Source organism: Harmonia axyridis, chromosome X, assembly GCF_914767665.1.
Source record: "Harmonia axyridis chromosome X, icHarAxyr1.1, whole genome shotgun sequence".
NCBI lineage: Eukaryota > Metazoa > Arthropoda > Insecta > Coleoptera > Coccinellidae > Harmonia > Harmonia axyridis.
The window spans coordinates 11,059,715-11,083,227 of NC_059508.1; the positions used below are offsets into that span (position 1 = coordinate 11,059,715).

Below are 23,513 nucleotides of genomic sequence, written 5' to 3' on the forward strand. Positions count from 1 at the left end.
GAATTCAACAGAACATAATGTTAATATATATTTTTACGATCATAATAAATACAATATTTTTTTAACGCAAAGTCCTGGCACTCATAAGTTGAGTTGAACCTGAGATCGAGTCCACCGTATTTTTTTATTCTTTTCTTGCTTAATTAGAGATTTTTATTTTCCTTAAACTAAAATTAACTCTTCGAGGTAACCATTCCCAGGCGATAGTGTGCTAAAGTTGAAAATGCTTTCGAATAATGTTTTGACGATTGGATGGTTCATCGACTGAAAGTAATAATTTCTGGTATTTTCTTGACGTAGTAGTGAACTCATTATTTGAGGAGACTACGATTCTTAGAATGTAACATTGAGAGATGCTCTGGAGCGTGATTCAGAGTCCTTGTATATCCTCTTGATTGAGTACATTGTTTTAATTAGTAGGAAAACAATGAAGTATACGAAATGGTTATAAAAATAAAAGGAGGTTATTGTTAAGAAAGTGCACTTTTTTCCCAAGAGTGTATTTGGAGTGATTACAGCGATTTCTGTGAAAGTTTCCGTATATCTCTTTGCGAGATTAATATGGAAGGTCCCTAAGGACGTCTGCGAAACTGAGAGGTTAGGTCGCAACGATGTGATTCATTTCCTCCATGAAATCATACTTATTATTCTGTATGAGCACTCTGATCTTGGATCGTTTGTCACGAATTCTAAAAAAGCTGAACAGAAGGGATTATATCTGATTCTTCCTCGAGTGAAACTTTCTCGAGTTATTGTCTAACTAGCTAGACAAATCATGAGTTTCGATGTTATTTCCTCGTAGTGTATTTGCATATACGAGCAGGGAATCACAGGATAATTGGATAATTATTGATAGATGTTATCTTATAACATAAGCTGTCTGTTTTCTGTCGACTCGTAATTTCTCTCATTCAGCAGTAATACGCTAAATAAAACGGAATTACCTCAAATGGGATTACATAAAACGAATGTAGACATTTGAAGGTGATTTCTTAATGATATTGTCAAAATTAATTGATTCCAAGCCGTGATATCCGCTGTATTTTCTATCTCATATCTTCCCTTCAATAACAATCTAGCGGAAATTCTCGAGGTAGGCTCAGGGTTCCGTTGATCTCATAATCGATCAATCAAAATCAATTAATTAGTCTATTAAAACATTTTATGAATGCAAAGGAACTGTCAAGCAAAAGCAAAAATGAGATAACAAGAATACATATTGATAAAAATGTAATGAAAATAAAATTTTAAATAGAAAAAGAAAAACAGAAATAAAGAAACTCAAATAATAGAATTAACGAAAGCTCTTGAATATTAAAAAAAGAATTATCAAACAATTCCACTTTTTTCTCAAATATAGTCATTTTTTTGGTAATATATAGTGTCCTCATGCCTAGTTTTGTAATTATGAAACGTTGTACAGGTTTTTAGATCATTCAATTTTTGTTAAACATAAATTAGATGATGCTATAGGAATACAGAGAGAAATGTCAATACTTCATTTTCCTTGAGTAGAGGAAAACATGAGTGTTGAGGTTTCAAATTGAATCTAAGACGAGTTTTTTTTTTTGGCAATAAACAGACGCCATCTGTAATTTGATGATCTTGGACCACCCAAATTCACAAACAAGGAGTTCCTTTAGCACCAATTTAAAAGCCTCTGATGAGACCTTCACATATTCTTCTCAATTCACCAAGACTGCGAGATTTTATTGCCAGGGATCTGGGATGTACCATCAGCAAAAAGGATCGGTCCTAAGACTGAATCCTGGGGGACACCTGATTATAATTGAGAATGACCTGATATTTGGAGATCAGTTTGCAAAATACTCAAACGAATGTTAACGAAAAATTTCAAGAAGATCGTTTCATTAGGAGATAAAAAATTATCTTACTAATTTATATATGTCCCGTTTGCAATCGAAATGAAAAATTTGGGTCACTCCTATGTGGTTTTGCACTATAGAAATGAATTCGCTAATGTCAGCGATTTCAGACGGAGAGTCCACATGTCAGCACAAGAAGAGAAATTTGAATAATGGCAAGACAGTCGTTAAGTTGTGGCTTATGGTTCGTGATATTTCAAAGGAGAACAATAAGTTCATTCAGGTTCCCCAAGCTTTCAAATATAAATTATCATATCTTTATAGTATGTTGCCATATAGCCATTAGTGGAGTACGTGAACTCTTGCAGAATATTGATTTTCTTTCCAGTTTCTTCAGATCATAGCTGACGTTTATGGATGTTAAGTCAAATTAATCCTTTGTATGGGAAAGTTCTGCTGGCAGATCTGGATACGTAGTTCAATTATTTTCACTGTTAGAGCGTGAACTCCTATCATTATATCCCGTTTAATTAATTTTCAATCAACTGTCCTGTGCGAATATCTCGAAAAAGCTTAAAATACTACCTTGTTTAATCGAAATATTATTATTTCGTTATTGCAATCGTTGCTTGCTTTCTTGCATTCATCCTTTAGTGCATTTACATTGAAATCGATTCTTGATACGTTATTAAGTTCGTCTTGTACGTGTGTGGGTGTAGCAACAATGATTTCTAAGACCTTAATGAACACCATTCAATGATCTCGGGCTAACAGCTAGTTATAGAATTGCAAATTTCCTAAAGACCTCTTCGATGTTACTCTAGTCATTAGTTAGTACTGAAATTATGGATAGGAAATGTTGGTTTGGATTTCTGCTATTTGTTGAAACGTTATGGTATATATGATTAGCATGGAAACGAATTGATTACTTGTACTTGTCGAGGTAATAATGGTACTTGATCAATTGAAACGGTCCGTGGAAAAAATGCGTCTAAACTGTAATTTCTGTTATTGAGTGCACGCGTTCAATGTTATTTGTAATCTATTGGACTATTAGAAATTGAACGGCAATCAAACTTTTTTAAAGATTCTTCAAACTAGTGATTTTTTTTATATATCTCTTTTTTCAAATCCATCAATTGTTTCTGAAACACAAGATAATATTTCTTAGTCTATTATTGTTGAATCTTTCGAAGGAAAAAAATTACCCTCTTTCGGAAATTCTTCATCTTCATCTATCGCATGAAGTGAAATGGTTTTATAAATCGATATCTGAAATTTTTATTCAGAAATTGATTAAAATGTATATAAAAAAAAATGGGGGATCACAAACAAATTGAAATGTAGGTAGAGGTTCTAAATGCTGATGAAGAGTTGTTTTCATGATTAAATGACATAATCTACTGAACACAAATGACATAAGATACGTCAAAAAATAATACACAGTCTTACCATTACAACCATTTTGAAATTATCATTCCTATTGCAGAACCCTATGTTTCGAATAAACGTGCAAGGAATATCTTTGTATGAAAAATAAGTTCATCGTTGATTGACAGATAAATCTGTTATAAAAATGGATACGTTGTATGTTTGTTGATTAAGTAACGGAGAATTGGCATTATCCCATTTAAACATACATTCTCTACAACAGTTTCCGTATTTTGGATAAAAAATAACTCTGTTGAAAACGCTTTGATGTATATCATCTTTTTCAATTTGGAACGTTTTCAGACTGCAGAATATAAAATAACATGCTTTCACTCCATTTAGATCAAAATCTTGATGCATACAACGCTTTCCTATTCTACGTCCGTAAAACATTCATTGTTTGAATTATGCTATTATTTAAATAAATTGGAATTAGTGACAGTTACGTGAATGGAGGATGTTATATTTGCCCATTTTTCGAATTGATACTACTTCGAATTGCGTCATCCTGATAAAATATCGTGTTATTTATTCTTCACAGTTTTTCCCTGATAATATTTGAAATTTTCATTTTAGGTATAGGGTTTACTATACCTATACCCCTCTTTTTTACATGTAGAATTGATTGAAAGGATGAGTTGTTCAAGTTTATTATCTTCTCATAAGCACCCTTTACATTTTTGGTACAAACCTCAAACGGTCTTATAACACTACGTATTGGCAGAATCGAAAATGAAAAAATTCTTTTCGAAAAACTTTATCTTCTTAACATTGAATCCTCCTAGCAATAATTTTTATTGATGAGAATCTCATTAACTCATGAAGCATTGAGGTTATACCCAAGTTATGCCATATTGATGTAATTGTCAACAAATAAGCTATCTGATGATGCAATAATATACTGGGTGTGAAATGAGAAAGTAGTAGTCTGTTTCCGGTATAACCGGAAGTTGCAGAGGTCTAAAAATGTTTCAGGGAGGAAGACCATTTTCTCAAACCTCAATATGCAAATTTTCTGAACAAAATTATGATCAATTCTCCATAAACGTCTGATAGGAAAAATACCTAGTTTCAAAAAGTAATAGCTAAGTAGAAGAAAATGAACTATTGTTGAATATTGACAGATTTTTGTGTATAGCCCAAAAATTGTGCCACACATGCACGCAATAATAGTCAGGCTACTATGCATTTCACGACAGACAGTATAAATTGATGGTTCAGCCAGTTTAAAGAATTAAAAGTTGGCATATGGCTTGTAATTATGGATCCGGATGATATTTACAATGAAAATAAACATAACGTAATGAAACTGTGGTCTTCAGATGGGTGAATTCGAGGTCGTTCCACTGTGCTTCTCTTGTTAACGGACCGGATGTTCAAACATAAATATGTTGCCTCTGAAATTCATGCAGAAATGGAAATTCACATCCTCTCCTATTGTACAATATGTTCGCATTCAATTGATTTCTATCTGTTGTAAATTGCATGAAAAAAATCGCACTTCCTTTCGATCATTGAAGATCATTTGTGGTGATTTGGATCGATTATGATAATTTCGCTAAATCGCTTACATCGATCGCTGATATTGTTATGATCGAATCGTGATTTGTATTTACCGAACAACATGGAATTTCACAAAGAAAGGAAAGCTTATCTTTCATGTTTCAAACATGGATCGACTTCACCCAATAATAACAACCTTATATTCATCAGAATAACAAATTACCGTGTCTTTGAAAGGCTGCCACTACATTAAATTAAGTACGGGTCAAATCGTTTGACATTTCACCTGGATTTCCATTTTATGTATTCCTTATTCAGCAGGGTTGGGAATAATCAACTGTGATCCGATTCGAAAGACCAGTCAGCAGCCTAATGGAAAAATTGGCACCGGTTAATTTTTCTGAATATTTCGTATGTTGTAGATTAGGAACAAGAAAGTCTTTGGGTCCAACTCAATCCTATTACTAGTTTTCGAGATACAGGGTGTGGAAGTTGGAAAATGGCATAGAAAAACATCTTTAATGGAACATTTTTGCACGACAAATATCGCTTACACTAATGTAGAAATTTGAGACTGGTTTTAAATAAAAATTATTGTTAGATACGGGGTGAGTCAAACATTATTCAAAATGAAATTCGTTTAGTTCATAATTCACTTTGTAAATAAAAAAGTCGTCGAATTTTCCAATTTTTTGTCATTATTCTCAATTCGAGTAGACTATTATGATGTTAAACAGTACTGTAATTGCTATGACCAGTTTTTGACATACACAGGGTAATATACAGGGTGATTCACCGGGATTTTAGTTTCTTTCTGTGTTTTCCGGGAGTCACAGACTCCACACAGAAATAAATTGCGGTTTTTCCTCATTTAAATTTCTCCCTCGATAACTCGTTAATTATTCATTTTAGGTATAGAGTTTGCTTAAGTAACCCTCACTATTTTTGTACGTAAATTCGACTAAAAAATAAAAAAAATAGGTTTTAATTTGAAAATCTCGAGTTCTGATGAATTTGAGTTGTACAAGTTCATGATCTTCTTATAAACACCCTGTAAATTTTTGGTCCACACCGCAAACGGTCTTATAATACAACGTATTTGCATAATCGATGAAGAAAAAAGTTTTTCCAAAAAAACCTTTTTTTTGCCAAAATATTCAAAAAATTGAGTGCTCATCGCAATCATTTTTTCATGAGAATCCCATTAACTCATGAACCGTTGAATTTTTACCCTAGGTATGGCATATTGCCGAAATTGTTGGCAAAAATGCTATCTAGTGATGCAATAATATACGGGGTGTGCCATTTGAAATAAGGAAGTAGTAATCTGTTACCGGTATAACCGCAAGTTTTAGAGATCTGAAAATATTTCAGGGATAAAGATCATTGCCTCATACCGCAATATTCAAATTTTCAGCTCAGAATTATGATTGGTATTCTATAAACGTCTAATAGGCCATCCCGGTGAATCAGCCTGTATTAAAAGGGGTGACCATTTTTACAAAAGTTGTCAAAAAGTTATATGTAATGGAAAATTCGTACAGAGTAGAAGTAAATGACACTTTGGCGTTTACTTATTGTTCTTTTGTCATTGTACAATTAAAGACCTTGTACAGGGTGTCCCAAATTCGATTCGTGTCTCCATGATTGAATGACATAACCTACTAGAAACAAATGACATAAAAATGCCAAAAAACTACACAGTATTGTCATTATAACAATTTTATTGTATAATTAAGACAAAGGAAATGATAAACTATTGTGGAAATCTGCAGTATTTTTTTAAATGCAAATCAAAGGATTCAAGTTTCACAGAGCTATCATCTACCTGAAAATTTCCAAAGAATTTCAACTGCGTGCTCTTCTCCTTATTGTGAGTCACTTGGAATACGATCCTTCGTGGTTCTGCTGTTACACACGAAGAGTTCACATCAACCTTCTGCCCACAACAATACTATTATTTTTAGCCAACGCAGTGTATCATTAAAGGGTATTAAAGACGTTGTATGGAAGGTTTTTAGGCTTATTTCCGGCGTATAACTCTACAGGATAGGGTTCCGCTTTTTTATTGGTATTTTATTTCCATTCATGAACTTCTGGTATCGTTTGAGGAAAACAAACTGCCTTCTGTAAAAACGTATTTTTATTTAATTATTACAACACCTTCTAATCCTGTGATGAAGTATTCACAACAAGGATCAAATGAGACTCTAGATAAGTTAGAATTTCCCAATTACGTTTTCTCATATATTCTAAAAATAACCTAACGAGATCTTTATGGTTTAGTCCATGGAACCATATCAGGTTGAAAACGTTTTATTACTGAAATGAGCGTACTAACTTTCTGTTCCAACCTTCCATATTCAATAACATGATCTTATCTATTGATTTTCACGTATTTCCCTAATCCATCGGCTATGGAAAAGGTGCGCATTGAAAGCTATAAATTTTCGTTGATAGTTGCTGATGAAATTGATAGTCTATTGTTGTGGGTGCTACATAATGGTAATTCAGTCATACTCTTAATTATTGTATTTTTCTCAATAACTGCCAGAATCATAATGATCGAACCTGTGTGTCTTTCGGTTGAAGAGATTAAGTTCTTAACTTTTTTATCCATTATTTTACCTCTGAACTCATCCGAGATATTTTCAACTCGATTGTTGCAAGAAATTTCCGATTACTATTCATGAAAGGTACCAGAAATTACAGTAATTATTTTATGGTAACGGATTGTTCACTTTTAGTATTTTCCCATATCTTAATGATACCTCCGTATCATCGTAACAATCTTCATCGGAATAAAGTATTCTCAACCTTTGACACAAGAAGAGAAACTTATATAATTGAAACTATGCTGGATTCAGATCATTCGTTTATAGGCCAATTCTTACGAGAAAAAAAAAACTCTAACTATATTTGAGTATTTTTACTTGCATAACATGAAGACTGAGTAACCTAAAATCTGCACATTAGACTGTACTTTCGTATTTTAATGGTTCTCATTTTCTTTGAAACGTGAGTGCAGTGTTCAGGTTGTATAAGTAATTATTAGTCATTAAATAAATCATGAGATACAAACAAGGTCAAGATGATCAGGTACCCAGATTGATATGTCCATCTCTTTGATGATCAAGCCTTAGTCTTCAATTTGGTAGAATAGGAGTTCTTAGTTGATGATCGTTGAGGACGATAAAAAATAATTATTACAGGAAAAAAAGTGTGAGAGTTGTTAACGTTAGAAAGAAATGAGTCGAAGATACGGATATCGATCAGGTTTTATTATGAGTGATTTTTCACGATGTTGAACAGTTAAATTATGAGTAAGCAAGCGTTGATAATTATTCTTAAGTATGAGGATGCAAAAATTCTTGAAGTTTAAAGTTATGTTATTTCGACTATAATTATTCCATAAAATTCGATGGTATTCGAGATAAATATAAAATTATTACAAAACCGTGTAAAGCCGTTCCATTATTATGTATATTGTCCTAGAAATACCATTTAAGCAATGGTAATGCAAAATAAACATTAAAATTGAAGACTTTAGTTCACAATGTTCACATGGTTCTGTGATGATTCAATATTTTTATTATTTACTCCGTAAGTAATCCCAAATAATCAGGAAATATAATAAAGCAGGTAATATATGAGTTTTTCAGAATAAGAATCATACTTGATATTAGGCCAATTGAAATGTCCCCGGTCTGAAGCACAGATGGCGGTGCTAGTATTAAATCCATATGATTTTTAGTTTGACAGCAGTCCGACCATTAGTTTGGGAGATATTGCGTTGTGAGTGTAGCTTAAGTGTAATAAACCTGAATTTTTGCGTCGATATGTGACAATGAATGATACATGGCTTCATGGTCCAATCGACAGTCAGCTGAGTGGACTGCACACGATGAACCGAATCCAAAGCGAAAAAAAAACACAACACTCAGCTGGCAAGGTTATGGTATCAGTATTCTGGGATGCGCAAGGTATAATATTCATTGATTACCTCCAAAAAGGCCAGACCATCGACAGCGATTATTATATAGCGATATTGGATCGTTGAAAGGATGAAATCGGCCCAATTTGAAGAAAAAACGGTGCTGTTTCATCAAGACAATGCGCCGTGTCACAATTCAATGAACACAATGGCAAAATTGCATGAATTGGGCCTCAAATTGCTTCTGCACCCACCGTATTCGCCAGATCTGTCCCCCCAGCGACTTTTTCCTGTTCTCAGACCTCAAAAGAATGATCGCTGAAAAGAAATTCAGCGCCAATGAAGAAGTAATCGCCGAAACTGAAGCCTATTTTGAAGCGATAGACATCGTACTACAAAAATGGTATTGAAAAGTTGGAAGAACGCTATAATCGCTGTATCGCCCTCGAAGACAACTATGTTGAATAATAAAATCAAATTTTGACAAAGAAATGTGTTTTACTATGGTAGACCGGGGACTTTTCCATTGGCCTGTTATGTGTGGTGAGTTTGAAAGGTTCAAGAATACACTGACATGTTAATCGTGTTGTAACCGTTACACAAGAGGGGTAAATCTAAAAAAATCGAAAGTAACAACGCTTTAATCATGGGTGGTTTATAATTATATAGTCACTGCGTAGTGTCATTTGGACTAAATTGATTTCCGGCATTTTACCTGGAATGGTATGGTACACTTAATGATAATAGGCTGTACAGGAAGAGGAATGTTTTTGTTCTGTGTCTACGAATAGGGGAAGACAAATTGAAATGACCGTTGAGCCTACTTCTGTAGGTAACCCTTCTAAAGTGATACATGCTTGATAAAATGTAATATGCAAATAACGATACCTTAATCGAAGCTTATCATGCAATCAGAATGAATAAGCTCCCTGATATTAAATTGATATTGAAAGTATTATCTTGTACCTCCTGAAATATTCACAACAATAAATTATCTAGTCTCTCTTTTCAAGGATATACCAATTGATCGATTCGAAATGAAACATTCATACTGGAATTATATATAAACATCAATCCCATTGTTGATTTAAAGTCATATACAATAGTAAATTATTTGGGCTTTCACATTTTTTGAACGATAAAAGTTACCCGCATTCAGTTATTCGTCTTCGCTTTGAATACTTAAACATTAACGACATTTTCAGGCACTGTTTGAAACGCTCACAAGAGATATTGCCTTGAAATAGTATTATGAAAGTAATGACAACTTGCAAATAAAAGAAAAATCTTTCATATTCCATATTATCTAACAAAATAATTCGATATTCGATAAATGGGAAAATCGGAAATTTTAATGTTTCATTTCCACAGAAAAATTGGTCCAAAAATGAATCAAATTGTGTTGAAAGAATCATGTAATTCATATTGTAATGGTATGCTACTTTATAGGTTAATTGAGTTGTTGTAATATATAACAACGGATTGAAGGTTTGTACGAAATGTTATTGAAAAAATGGCAGAAATACGAATTTGAACAAGCGAGCAAAAACTACACATTATGCTTCTTATAATTTATAGATGATTTTCCGATAGGAATATAAAATTGTTATAATGGCAACATTGTGATAATTTTCGACAATTCTCAGGTCATTCAATGATATTCTCAATATTCGTTGTATTATGGACCAATTTGAAAGTGGTACCAACTACTAAGTACTCCTCAGTACTTGATGCTGATACTTTTGTATCGTTTAGAGGGAATTCACTTTCAAATTTGTCTACAAGTATTCACAAATGAGCACTGACTTTGATAAAACAATTCAACAATTTCTGAACCTGTCTATGATTGAATGGCATAACCCACTGAACACAATTGACATAGGAAATGTCAAAAAATAAGGCATAGTGTTGCCATTCTAACCTTATTTTTCATAGTTTGAGAGGTTTATTTGCTCAGATATTCGCACATTCAATAAGGATGTCTCATTTCGAGATCAGCTCATGGTTCAACAATGAAGGCAAGAAAAAACCTTCGGATTCATTAATTTTCTCTGCACTTTCCCTACGCGGACGTCCGATTCTCAGACAAGCATAAAAATCTGATTTGAGTCATGGAATATCGTGTAGACCCCACTGCAGGTGAAATGAAAGTGCTTATTAAATTATATCCTTTTCTTCCAGAATCATACTTACTCATCCGATTCAGACAGCGACTTCAGCTTCGAGCCAGTTAATAAACATCCTCGACTGAGCAGCAGAGAATATCTGCATCCTAATAAAGATCCAAGAGATAAGGTGAGCATTAAGTTCCCCCAGATTTAAGATTCCACTCCAACGTACATAAATATCTAGGTTGATGTAATCTATCACCGCGAATTCATGTACATTCCAGGTTGAAAAATCATAATGGCAATTTATTGCGCTTTTTTCCTCCATGCAGCGGGATAGAAAGCTTCAAGATAGGCATCTAGAAGCGCGTCCATTTTCTGGGCATGTCCGCTGCGATCAATCAAAATTCGCGACCAACTGAAAACCCATAAAAACCGCTGGCTTGGAAACATTTCCCGGGGGCCTCAGATAAGACCCCTTCGTGGAGAAATCAAAGATCGCAAAAGTGCACTCGAATCTGTATAAATCCAATCGTTCTCTCTCGAACTACGTAGTGCGCCTTTTCGCGTCTAGATGGCACCTGCGATCTATCCGATGCTAATCTACTCGAGTATCGATATGAATACAATGTATCTAAATGACAATGAAATCGTTTCAGAATGCTGTAGAGTTCGATACAAACGAGGATAAAGCTACGGAAGGAGTGATGAATACGAACGCTAACATCTTGCCAAAGGCTGGTCAACAGAACGGCTTCGATTCGGTTGATGGCAAGTTGAAACACAACGAAAGTGCAGACCATTTCACGCATTCGAATAGGAAGGGTCCAAATTTGGCGACGTACTACTTCAAACACCCAGACACAGATTCGGACATGGACAAAGTTGAAAAAGTCTCTATGGTGCAAGAAAGCGCGCAGGAAACTTCGGAAGACGACGAATGGATCTACAACAAAACCGAAGAGAAAGAGTTGGACAGCACGGATACAAACGATAACATGGATATACCGAAGAAGATATCGGAAGAGACGATCAAAAGGCTCGTGCAGAAGGCAGAGGAACTAGTCAGTCCGGACCAGACAAAGAAGCTGGGAAGGTTGCAGGCTTTGAACAAGATGTCCAGGGTGAAACAGTGGTTGGTCAATAAGAGGCCGGAGGATAGTTGCGATGCTAGTGGCGAAGACGAAGAACGAGAATCACAGATTTCGGAAGATTTTGATGAAAGTACGGCCACATACAAGAACAACTACGATAACGATTCGCACAACACTTCTTTCACAGAATTGAACAGTACAGAGACCACACCTAAAGTTATGCTGCGCCAGAGGAAGTACAATGGAAATAGACCATGGAGTGTTTCTTGTATACTACAGTTGGAACCTAAGAACGGGTAAGTTCAGCTCTGCCTTAACATAAGTAAGCCTTTCCTGAGGCCTCATCAAGTGTCCGTTGTACCTAGACCTTTTAACCTTTGGGTTTCTTTGTTTTTAACTAAGTGATCACCATTTGAACCTCAAACAGGTTCTAGAGATTATTCAGAACCTTGTTCTGGTTCAAATGTGCTCATTCATTGACATTTTTCATGGAAGGTTGAAATTCGCGTTGACCTGTAAAACTACTCAGTGTGTCTTTTCCTATCTTGAGAAATTTATTGTTCATTCTATGCTTCATTGGTTTCAGAATTGACGAATTTTCGCATTCTACATCTGAGTCGGCCTTGCACAATATAACACCCAAGAAGATCGAGGACTTCAACCAAACGTCCAGTTCACAAACAGTAGCTGGAAATAATTCCACGTCATCTACAATTGAAGATAGTAACACAATCTTGCCAGAAGAAAAGACTTCGCCAAACAGAAGGAGAAGGCTGAAGATGAAAAGGAAATGTAGTGTGAGTTCAATAACATTTTTAACAGGGATATTCTTATTATTTCGAAGTATTCATAGCTTCACACCTTTTGAAGACAATTCATCAGATCCCAAATAATAGATAATTATACTTCTGATGGGTGGGTCTCATGTTTGCTATCTACCATAATGTCACTTATCAATCAGCCTTGACAAAATCAATTATTATAGCCATAGTTTCGCGCGATGTTAAAACCTTGCAAACTTTTCATTCGCTCCATATGAATTTCACCAAAGCAATTCCAAAAAACATAGAGAACCCCTTCTGTTATTTCAAGGCATCTCCAGAATACTCCAGATTCATTTGAAATTTACATAACACGTCACTCAATTAGTCCCGGGCATGGCGCACAGACGGCACTCACACTGCCATACCACTTTTTATCATCAATTTGATTCCATTGACTACAACGGTTAAGAGGTACTCAAGTCAGAGAAACTGGGCTGTAATGAAGAAATAATTATCAAGTTTGAAACCTTTTTCAAAAATCAAAAGCAAAGACGAACCTTTCTATGGAAAAGGTATTGATAAGTATTAGGAGCGTTGGGTGCATGCATCACTTTTGAAGGTGACTAGGTTGGTGAAGATTAAAGTCAAATTAAAAAGAAAAGAATGTTTTACTGTTTAGACCCTGGACTTATTGAGTGAATGTATATTCTTGGTACTATTTGTATTTTTATATATACAGGGTGTTTCCTAAACATGCGGCAAAAATTCAGGGAGTTGTTCCTTGGACTATTCTAAGAATATTTTGTCCTTTAATGATTTTTGAAAAACCTATTTGTTTCGAAGATATAGGGGAAACAAAATTTCAGATAATAACATTTTATTATGAAAAATTACATGAAAATTTAATGAATTTCCATCAGCAAGTCCATAAATAAAATGCATGTCAGTCATCTCGGTGTTTGTATAGCGATTCATAATAGTCAAAGATAAAATGTTAATTGCTAATACATCACAAAACGAATTCAAATGAAAACCGTGTTTAATCTGTATTCCTTTACCATCTGCACTTATCAATTTTTAGTCAAAAAACTGGCCGTTTTTAGTAATTGGAATGTTGTTAAACAAATTTAAAAATAAATTGTACCTACTTAGTAAACACAGTGCGGTACGCATTTTTATTTAAACTATTATTAATTTTAAAAATATGAAAAATGTTGTTCGCCCTGTATCTTCGATACAAAGAGGTTTTTCAAAAATCATCCAAGGACAAAACATGCTTAAAATAGTCCAAGGAACAACCCCCTGAATTTTTGCCGCATGTTTAGGAAACACCCTGTATATTATCGACAGCAGTTTCATATCCTTCTTTCTTCCACAGCATAAATACCAGTGCAGTAAATCAGACGAGAGGTGCTTAAACAGCAGGCTGTTCAAATCATCATCATATTCAGGGTGTTCGAATGCAATGAACAATAACAGTGAGCGTCAAACATCTAGTGATCCACCCTCAATGAGTCTTCACAGCTTTGGTAAATACGACACTACTACAAGTGGGGCTGAAACTGATGATTCGTTCAATAAAAGGTAAGATCTCTTCAAACATTGATCTCTAGTTTTTTACTGAAAAATTCTCTCTTCCAGGCTGCCATCGTTTAAGGTTGGCCTCAAGACGAATTATCTCACTTCTGATGTTCGAGATTCTAGTCCAGGAAAGAGCAGTCTGAATACTGCAGAAGAACAATCGAGTTCTTTGTCCGAACAGGCTTGGGACAGTTATCAAGTGAGTATTACTCCTGAAATATGCTTTTGTGATTTGTAAGAGTAAATGTTATTAATTTCGCTTCTAAAATGAATCGCAATCTCGTTTAGAAATTCAAATGAAAGATTGTGGATCTTATTCATTTTTAAGTTCACTTTTTACATTTCACAGTAACCAAAACCATCATGAACCGTAATTTTCAACTTTGTTTCTTTATTTTTCAGGAAAAGTACCTGTCTGAGGCTTATAGCGAGGCGCACGATTCAGACGCAGCTAGAAGACTGTTAGAGTTCGGTGAAGACTATCGTAACTTCATAGATAGCCAATCAGACTGGTCTACAAATCCAGATTTTTCACCTACCCTCAGAAGACGAACGTTACCTTTAATTAGTTATAATGTTGAGCCATGCGATACTGACAGCGATACAGAATCTTTGAGGAAATTTATAAACTCTTCCAGAGACCAACTGAACTACACCAAGGAGATACACCAACAGCAAGTGCAGCTAGGACTTGGGCAGTATTTGGAATCAAATGAAATTGTAAGTAGATAAGAAGCTACATCAAAATATAATGATTCACTACAATTGATACAAGAGAAGCTTGTATTAATTTTGTGTATGTTAATTTGATAGGTTCTTCTGTTCTTTTGAACTGACGTCAATTTCTGAAGAATTATCTAGTGAGGTTGGAAATTCTCCTGTTTGATTTGGACATTTTCCGTCGACCGCCAAGGTTCGACAACTTTATCTAACCAATCGCGACTTTAGTAATACAAAAGCTGGGCGGAACTACGTAATTGCTAGAATTGCGATTGGTTAGATAAAGTCGTCGAAACGCGGCGGTCGACGGAAACTGTCCGAGGAAAAGTAGGAATATCAAGTGATTCATACAAAATATACCTACCAAATAAAGATACATTGTCCACAAATACAGATACCTTCTCAACTTGAAACTGAATAATTGTATATTTGTGCAGATTCATCACTTTTCTCTAAAGTATATATTTTTTTTCAGAGTGATATGTTGTCAACATGTGAACGCCATATAGATCTTCTAAAACACATTGACCGTTCAGGAGATTGCGTATCAAGAGATGACAAAAAAGCAGCAACAGGTAGGAGTTGGTTTGCTTCTATATTATCATTCTCTTGGACCTCCTTCATTTTCTTACTGAAAAAGATTATCAAACTTATATTTTATATAGTTTTTAAATTGATTTCAACAAGAAAAGTAAAATCCACTTAGAATCTCCCTTATCTATAGTTATGTAGATAATTTTGTGATGATTTTGAGACTGGAAATGTTTATTAAGGCACCTTTTGCTTATTTTTCAATCAAATAACCGCATGAAGAGATTGAGTGGCTTGTGATTTTGTTCTAATTGTTTTAAATCACCATTTTTGGTGTGTCTCTTTGCTTTGGTCATAATATTAGGTGTATTTATTTGTAAATTTATTTGATATGTTGTATTTTGCCTTTTTTCTTTTATAACTGCATGAAAGTGATTAAAACTTTCTTAAGTATTTGGCCTTTATGTTATTTATACCTTCAGTCCCTTAACACATATTTCCAGGTTTTAGAGTGTTTTCAACTAACTCACAGCTACAGTATTGAAGAATTGCTTATTCAGTTCAGTTCCTTAATGCTTCTCACCTTAGTAAAGTAGAAATAGATGGATATATATGTTTAAGATTGCATATTCAAAAAAGTATATAAGACATATCTTACAAAGTGGAGGATAAGTTGAAATTCAGATATTTTGATGATCTGATTTGCTACAAATTCAGTATTGAAAATAGAGGGGGTGTTGAGAGGTTATTTTTTAGTAATAAAATTAATAATTAAAATTAATACATTTATTCCTGATGAGGGATGTTCATTACACACAAAAGTTTTCTACGATTTTTTAAGTTGATGATTTAAGGAACTGGCTAATGTGGTATATGGTAATGAAACTAGGCCGTCAGGATTCCCAAATTTAATTACACGCGATTTTTTTATATTATATGCTAATTTGAATCTTTCTTTGTACTCCAAAGACTTGAGAAAGCACATTTACCAAGATTTATTGATCCAATGAAAAATTTTGCAATATTCAGCTGTAAATTCAATCCTTCTCCAGTTGCATATTTGTGAATAGTGCATCTAAAACAAATCCTACACCAGAATGTTTCTTTAGAAAATATTCTCCTTCAAATTTGAAGAAAATTAAAAACAAAAGAAACTATTTTATATCTATCTCGCCAATTCTTGATTGAGACAGAAAAACGAATATAATCAGGAAGAAGGAATTTTGAAATTATTTATTTATTTTTCGTAGGGTCAGTGACCAAAACAACACTGAGGTCTAAGATTTTTAGAGTTGACAGTGTTTGGATCAGTTTCAAACGAATCTGAGAATGAATACATATTATCTCATAATCATGTCAAATTAGATTTCTTTTTTTGATCTATTGAACCATAAAATTTAAATATTCAGTAATGTTGAATTCAGAAAATTTTCAAATGAAATCGACCAAATATCACTATGTAAAATGACATCGAACTCTTTTTAGCGATTTTTTTGTCGAAAAAATGCATTTCCAAAAAACATCGAATTGTCATGTGTTCAGCACAAAAACGCCTTATTATCATTGATCTTCACATAGGTGAACAAGAAATTGCTCTACATAGACCATTCTAAATAAACATCCGCTCGATAAATATAGAAATTAACCTTCAAACTTGTGCACATTTAAGATGCGAAACAGTTTCTTATTGAACGCCCACATTATTTACAAGTCACTGTCAGTTGATTGTGCACACCTGTTCACTAGTTTTTCTTCATGTGATTGTGATGATATCGTCAGTGAAAAAGGTAAGATTCCTGTTAATATTTGAGGATAATATCTGGATTGGTGCCAGAGCAAATGTCAAGGTTTCCGAGTCGATACTTGGCGATAAATTAACATTAGTCTTGATAAATAATGAGAAGGATATTTTGAAATGTTACATCACCTTTGAATCAGTTCTATTTTTGAGTTCTGTTGTTGCATAGGTGGCGATTTTGTCGCAGTTTTTGATTTGATATTTTTTAAAAAGAATTCGAATGAAATATGCTGGTAGATATTGAAAATTTGTGAAATGTCAATTCAATATTAGTCGTAAAAAACTTGTGGAAACTTTCTTATGATCGATTTTGCGAGTGAAAGTAAGGGCAACTTGAAAAAAATATTGCAATGACATCAAATTAGAACTTGTTATTTGATTGATCCTTCGAGCTAATGATGGTTAAAATTAATATTTACCTCATTTAACTTGTTGCACTGACGTTAATTACATAAAATCCGGTTTTAATAGAATTCATAATGAATTAATAAAGGTACGTCGAACTGTTAACATCTAAATTTCAATAGAACTCTTAATCGGTCGTATTTTATCGCAATGATAATAAATGGTATTGAAAACTTACAGCGCATTTCTCTTATATTTCAGAACTGTTGGATCTGTGGATCGAGTTGAAGCAAAGTGTTATGATCATGCAGGACTATCGTAATCTACAGAAGGAGATCTTGCAATTGAAGCACTCGCTTGGTTCAATTGTGGTTCCAGATGACGGGAGCATACTAGATTTGGACGACCTTGAGAAGGAGGTTGTTAAATATGAGGTGAGTTCAATACTAATCGATTCGATTATTTTTAATTAATGGTGATTGGAGTTTGAACCCGGTTTCTGATAGATACATTATTATTTATTGATGGTGATAGCCGCGTCATGCAAGTTTTCAATTATTTATTGCAAGAGAGACTGTTGTTTAGTAGGTGAAAAATGAAATTGTAATTTGAAAATTATGTATTTTTGATATAAATATATTCGAACTTCTACACAGCAAGAAATAAATTTTCAGAAATCATTTGACTTATCATGTCAATCAGAAGAAATTTAATTGACAGGAATTTTTGAAAAATTCGTAAAGTTCCAGTTCCGTTTTGAATGTTATTTCGATATTGATCGACTAAAATATACAGGATATTCTCGTAAACATGGACCCGAAAACTCTTTGCTTTCAGATACAGAGTGTTTTCTAGTAATCCTACTACATTGTTACATATCGGGAAAATGAGCAGAAAATAAAATAATAATTTATATTCTTCACAGCTTAATGATTGGATTATCATGAAAATTTTAATTTTGTCGAGAATTGTATGACATTTTTTTCTCGGAATCGTTATCAGATACAACGCAACAACAAGAAACTAAAAAGTTCAGTATCAGTCTTATTTTACATTTCTATTAACTACCAGTGGTTCACCAGAAAAAGATCGACCAGAACCATATCAGGGTTTTTTGTTATTGGTTATAACTTTTTTTTTTGTAAAAAATCAGGTTTTTTCACGAATCACTTGCCTATTTCCCAACATTTTGAATTCAAAATTAATATTTAGTCCAGTTGTGAAATTTGCGAAATATATTTGATATGAACTGAGCCAACTTACAAAAAGTTTGTTCATGACAAAATGTATCTTTTATTCTTCATGCAATATTATTGGTTCGTACTAGAGCGCTAAAAAAGATCGAAATGATTGCCAAATTATATTTATTCTTGTAAAACGCATATATTGTAACCTTACCGGGTACAATTTAAATTTTACGCGGCTCTCTAGTCGGAGAGTGGTCGTGATTCTAACATTCCACCCATACAAATATGATTCTAGAAAACTATGAATGGGTCTCAATAAACATCAACAAGATTCCAACCAACCATCTATTTCAAATCAAAATAAAATTTCTAATTTACAAACAGTGTCCAAATTTACAAAGAAAAACTTTCTGAACTTATCTTCAGTATTTCAACTGAATCGGGATCACTATCTTCAGTACTGCTAATTCTCTCTTCAAAGAAAAACTGGCATTTCCTTCTTCAAATCCAACCTGAATGGAACTTCTTTCCAAACCAAGAAAATGGAACTTCTCTTCAAACCAAAAATTGAGATTTTTCTCCAAACCATAAATTGAGATTTCTCTCCAAACCAAAAATTGAGTTTTTTCTCTCCAAACCAAAAATTGAGTCTTCACTCCAAACCAAAAATTGAGTTTTCTCTCCAAACCAAAAACTGCAATTTCATCTAAGTCAGATTTTCATAATCTCTCAAAGTTGACCCTGCTCCGTGATTATGAATCCCAAGTTACAATTTTGAAAAATATTAAGAGGCTGTTTCAACGATTAATTTGTAATGAATCAAAAAAAACTATAACAAATTTGTTTTTGAGCAGCCAATCCGAAATCATAAAAAAACTTGAAATGAGAGAAAGAAAAAAAAATATATGGATGCAGATAAACATTACTACGTAATAAAAAACTATATATCACTGATTTGACTTGAAAAAAAAATAACAACCAATGTAAATTCATAATTCACGAGAAGCAGGCTCAACCTTAATTCCTTGTTAAGCATAAGCAGTAGGTAAATTTGGAAATTTAAGTACGACAAAAAAACTAACAAAATGAAGGAAACCATGCAACAAAGGAACTTTAAAATAACATTGTATATGTAACAAATAGCGAGATAGCAAATATACTCGTTAACTTACCCCTTGTATATTAAGGGTTAAACACAAAACCATTAATTTATTAATTTCAGGCAAAAACCAATTGTTTACAACGAACCTCTAAATCAGAATGAATTATCTTCAAATTATCTGAAGAAGCCTTCGACACATGTATGCGTCGCGCCTGCATTATTTCGAAATTACTTTGATTCGCCCGGAAAATATCTGCAGTGGCGTAACACGTTACAATATATTGATTATTGACATGAGCGGTATTCCGTATGCTTGTTTTGAGAACGCCATCTAACAAATATCGTACAATATTCTCGTCCTTTTTCATCCTGATCTGTTCTTCGTTATGATTCTTCTTTCCTCCGTACGATGGCGCTGATTTATCCAAAAGTGAAAAGGACGCTGTACCGTTCGGCAGTGCGATATTGATCCGTTATGAATCTTTTGGGCATAGTTTTCTATCCGTTGGTAAGATGGAGCTTCAAACACATTTACTGGATATCTTTTGAATTTTTTGGAAAGCAACTATCCGTCCACGATAATTATTAAAATTGGTTGATGAAAAATTTTATCAGATCCACGTTTTTCATTTCCCAGATTTTTTTTGCGAAAAATGTTTTGCTGGATTGGGAAAAATTGTAATTTTTTATCTTCATTCATTATCACTCTTTCTTGCAATACTCTTAGCCTCGGGTCATTACAGAACTGCTGCTGGGGTGTTGCAGTTTTTTTGTCAGTTAGTAACGGGTGTTTTTTTTTCGAGGTATATAACTTCAAGTTGGCTTTACTGTTCAAGATGGCGACCGATTTAATAGCTGTCAAGTGATTTATTCTCAGTTTGGTTTGGCAATTCATCATGAATAGACGCACGCCTGAACAACGCTTGCAAATAGTGCAATTATTTTATTTCGAAAATAATGGTTCTGTGCGGAATACGTATCGCGCACTACATCCATTTTATCGTCGACAAAATCGTCCATCAAAGCAATTAATTCGATTAACCATGGAACGTTTTCGCACCACGTTTACTCTTATTGATAACTCGCATCCCCAGAGACGCCGTACGGTGCGTACAGAAGAAGCTACTGCTGCTGTAGAGAGTAGCATTGACGAAGACCCGAATGAGTCTATCTGTGTCCATCCACTTTATGGAAGATTTTGCGGAAGGCTCTTGTTTTGCGTGCTTACAAAATCCAACTCGTGCAAGAATTGAAGCCAAACCATCATCAAGTAAGGCGTAGATTCGTCGAATGGGCCCAAAATGAGATTGCCGTTGTTCCCGATTTTCATAAGCGAATTTTGTTTAGCGATAAAGCGCACTTCTGGTTGAATGGCTACGTCAAAAACAAATTGCCGCATTTGGAGTGAAGCTAATCCTCAAGTGTATGTCGAAACACCGTTACATCCAGAAAAACTGACTGTTTGTTGCGCTTTATGGGCTGGTGGAATCATTGGTCCGTACTTCTTCAAAAACGATGATGGCCAGAACGTTACAGTCAATGGTGATCGGTATAGAGCCATGATTACTAACTTTTTCATTCCTGAATTGAACAACCATGATGTCCAAGAGCTGTGGTTCCAACAAGACGGCGCAACATGTCAAACAGCTCGTGCCACAATCGATTTAATGAAAGACACGTTTGGTGACCGCCTAATTTCACGTTTTGGACCTGTGAATTGGCCTCCAAGATCTTGTGATTTAACACCGCTAGACTACTTTCTGTGGGGCTATCTAATGTCATTGGTCTATTCGGATAAGCCACAAACCCTTGAGCATTTGGAAGACAACATTCGCCGTGTTATTGCCGATATACGGCCGCAAATGTTGGAAAAAGTCATCGAAAATTGGACGTCCAGATTGGACTACATCCGAGCCAGCCGTGGCGGTCATATGCCAGAAATCAGAAATGTAATGCCACAAGATTATCTTGCGGATAAATAAATTCATGTCAATCGAATAATCCATCGTTGTTTTATTGCAATTTAAAGTTCGATAGCTCTAAAAAAAACAGCCTTTATTATTCGAAGAATCTTTGTGTTCTGGGTGGATGCCGAGGGCTGGTCCAGACCTGTAGGAGGCCGCAACATTTGTACGCCGCCGTAGTGGTGCAAGATTAAGACTTGGACGTGTCTGCAAGAGAACCGTGATGGAGGCAACGTCTTTTGCGAGTCACGTCACGTATTACGCTGTAGCAGCAGCGCGACACGGGTACGCTTTTATCGTCATTTCAAACTGAAAATATCACACACCGCCAGTTTTTAGTTTCGAGTATCGTTGAATTCGACCTCTTGTAAAAACGGCCACTTCCAACTATCCTTACAAAAGGGGCATACCGCCGATTCTGCCGGTCATAAAAAAAAAAAAATTAACTAATGGCTATCGGTGACGGTCCTCGTTTTGTCACGCCAAATTCGGACTTTTAGGAAACCCCTAAAAAAGGCCACTTGGCAATTTCTTTTAATTACAGGACGCGGGCATTTCGATTGTTTCGGCGCCCGTTGGGGAATTTTGCACGAGTGTTTGCGTTTTTGGGAAAGCGTACGCTCTGATGGGGTTGGTTTTTGGTATTTTTATTTATTAGTTTATTGCAATTTTATAATGTAATCGATTCGGTAATAAGTGAATATTTTGTAAACTTCCTTGAAAAAGTTGTTTTCTGGGAATTTCGAAGCTTTTTATTGATCTATACGATCACGTAGATCACAAAAATGTTTGCAGTTGTGCGATTAGTCCATTATTTCAGAAATTATAGGTTATGAACTGAAATTTTCAAAAAACATTCGATAATATTCTCGAGGCTGCCACTTCTTCTGGACATATGCTAAGCACTCGAAACCTCACTATGTTTTAGATCAGAACTCCATCTCTGAAAAACGTTCATTTGAGCTATCTGTGACAAACATTTTAGGAGATATAACGGTTCTTGGATTGAGATTGAATTTTTACTGTTTTTTCCCAAATTTGGAGTTCTTACAGTGGGGCGATTAACCATTATTTCATGAATTATAGGTAATAATCTGAAATTTTCAGAGAAAAAATTGTTAATTTTCTCGAGGCTGCCACTTCTTCTGGACATGAGCTACGCACTTGAAACCTTACTATGTTACAGATCAGAACTTGATCTTTGAAAAACGTTTTCATTTGAGGGGTCTATGACAAATATTTTAGGAGATAAAACGAGTCTTGAACAGCAATTCAATTTTTACTGTTTTTTCCTAAATTTCAAGTTCAAATTTCTTCAAAACTGTGAAGTCTATGAAAAATCGGTGAGCGGTGTCAGAATTGACGATCCCTGAACTCACCCCGAAAATTTTTTGTCGAAAAATTTTTGCAAAATTTTCCATACCTAACCCTTAGGAAATTGAAAAAAATTAAAACTTCCCCCATGGTAATATTGTAAGTCTTTATTGATTGATTCGATTACATAGATCACGAAAATGCTCACAGTGGGGCGATTAGTTCATTATTTCATGAATTATAGGTAATAATCTGAAATTTTCAGAGAAAAAATTGTCGATTTTCTCGAGGCTGCCACTTCTTCTGGACAT

General features: G+C 34.4%; 1 protein-coding gene and 1 long non-coding RNA gene across 4 annotated transcripts in view; one reads left to right on the forward strand and one right to left on the reverse strand.

Moving 5' to 3' along the window:
* The window catches only part of LOC123686458, a 182,662-nt gene that overhangs the window by 143,120 nt on the left and 16,029 nt on the right, over nt 1–23,513 (forward strand). For all 3 annotated transcript variants that reach the window (XM_045626608.1, XM_045626611.1, XM_045626609.1), the window contains 8 exons: nt 10,876–10,989; nt 11,462–12,192; nt 12,483–12,693; nt 14,039–14,244; nt 14,302–14,440; nt 14,644–14,961; nt 15,437–15,536; nt 17,897–18,069. In XM_045626608.1, the coding sequence (XP_045482564.1) occupies nt 10,876–10,989; nt 11,462–12,192; nt 12,483–12,693; nt 14,039–14,244; nt 14,302–14,440; nt 14,644–14,961; nt 15,437–15,536; nt 17,897–18,069 (1,992 nt within the window). The remainder of the gene's footprint in view (nt 1–10,875; nt 10,990–11,461; nt 12,193–12,482; nt 12,694–14,038; nt 14,245–14,301; nt 14,441–14,643; nt 14,962–15,436; nt 15,537–17,896; nt 18,070–23,513) is intronic.
* On the reverse strand, nt 19,154–20,496 carry LOC123686459. The gene is made up of 2 exons (XR_006748468.1): nt 19,995–20,496; nt 19,154–19,516 (listed from the first exon to the last, which is right to left on the reverse strand). It is a non-coding gene; the product is annotated as an uncharacterized LOC123686459 (long non-coding RNA).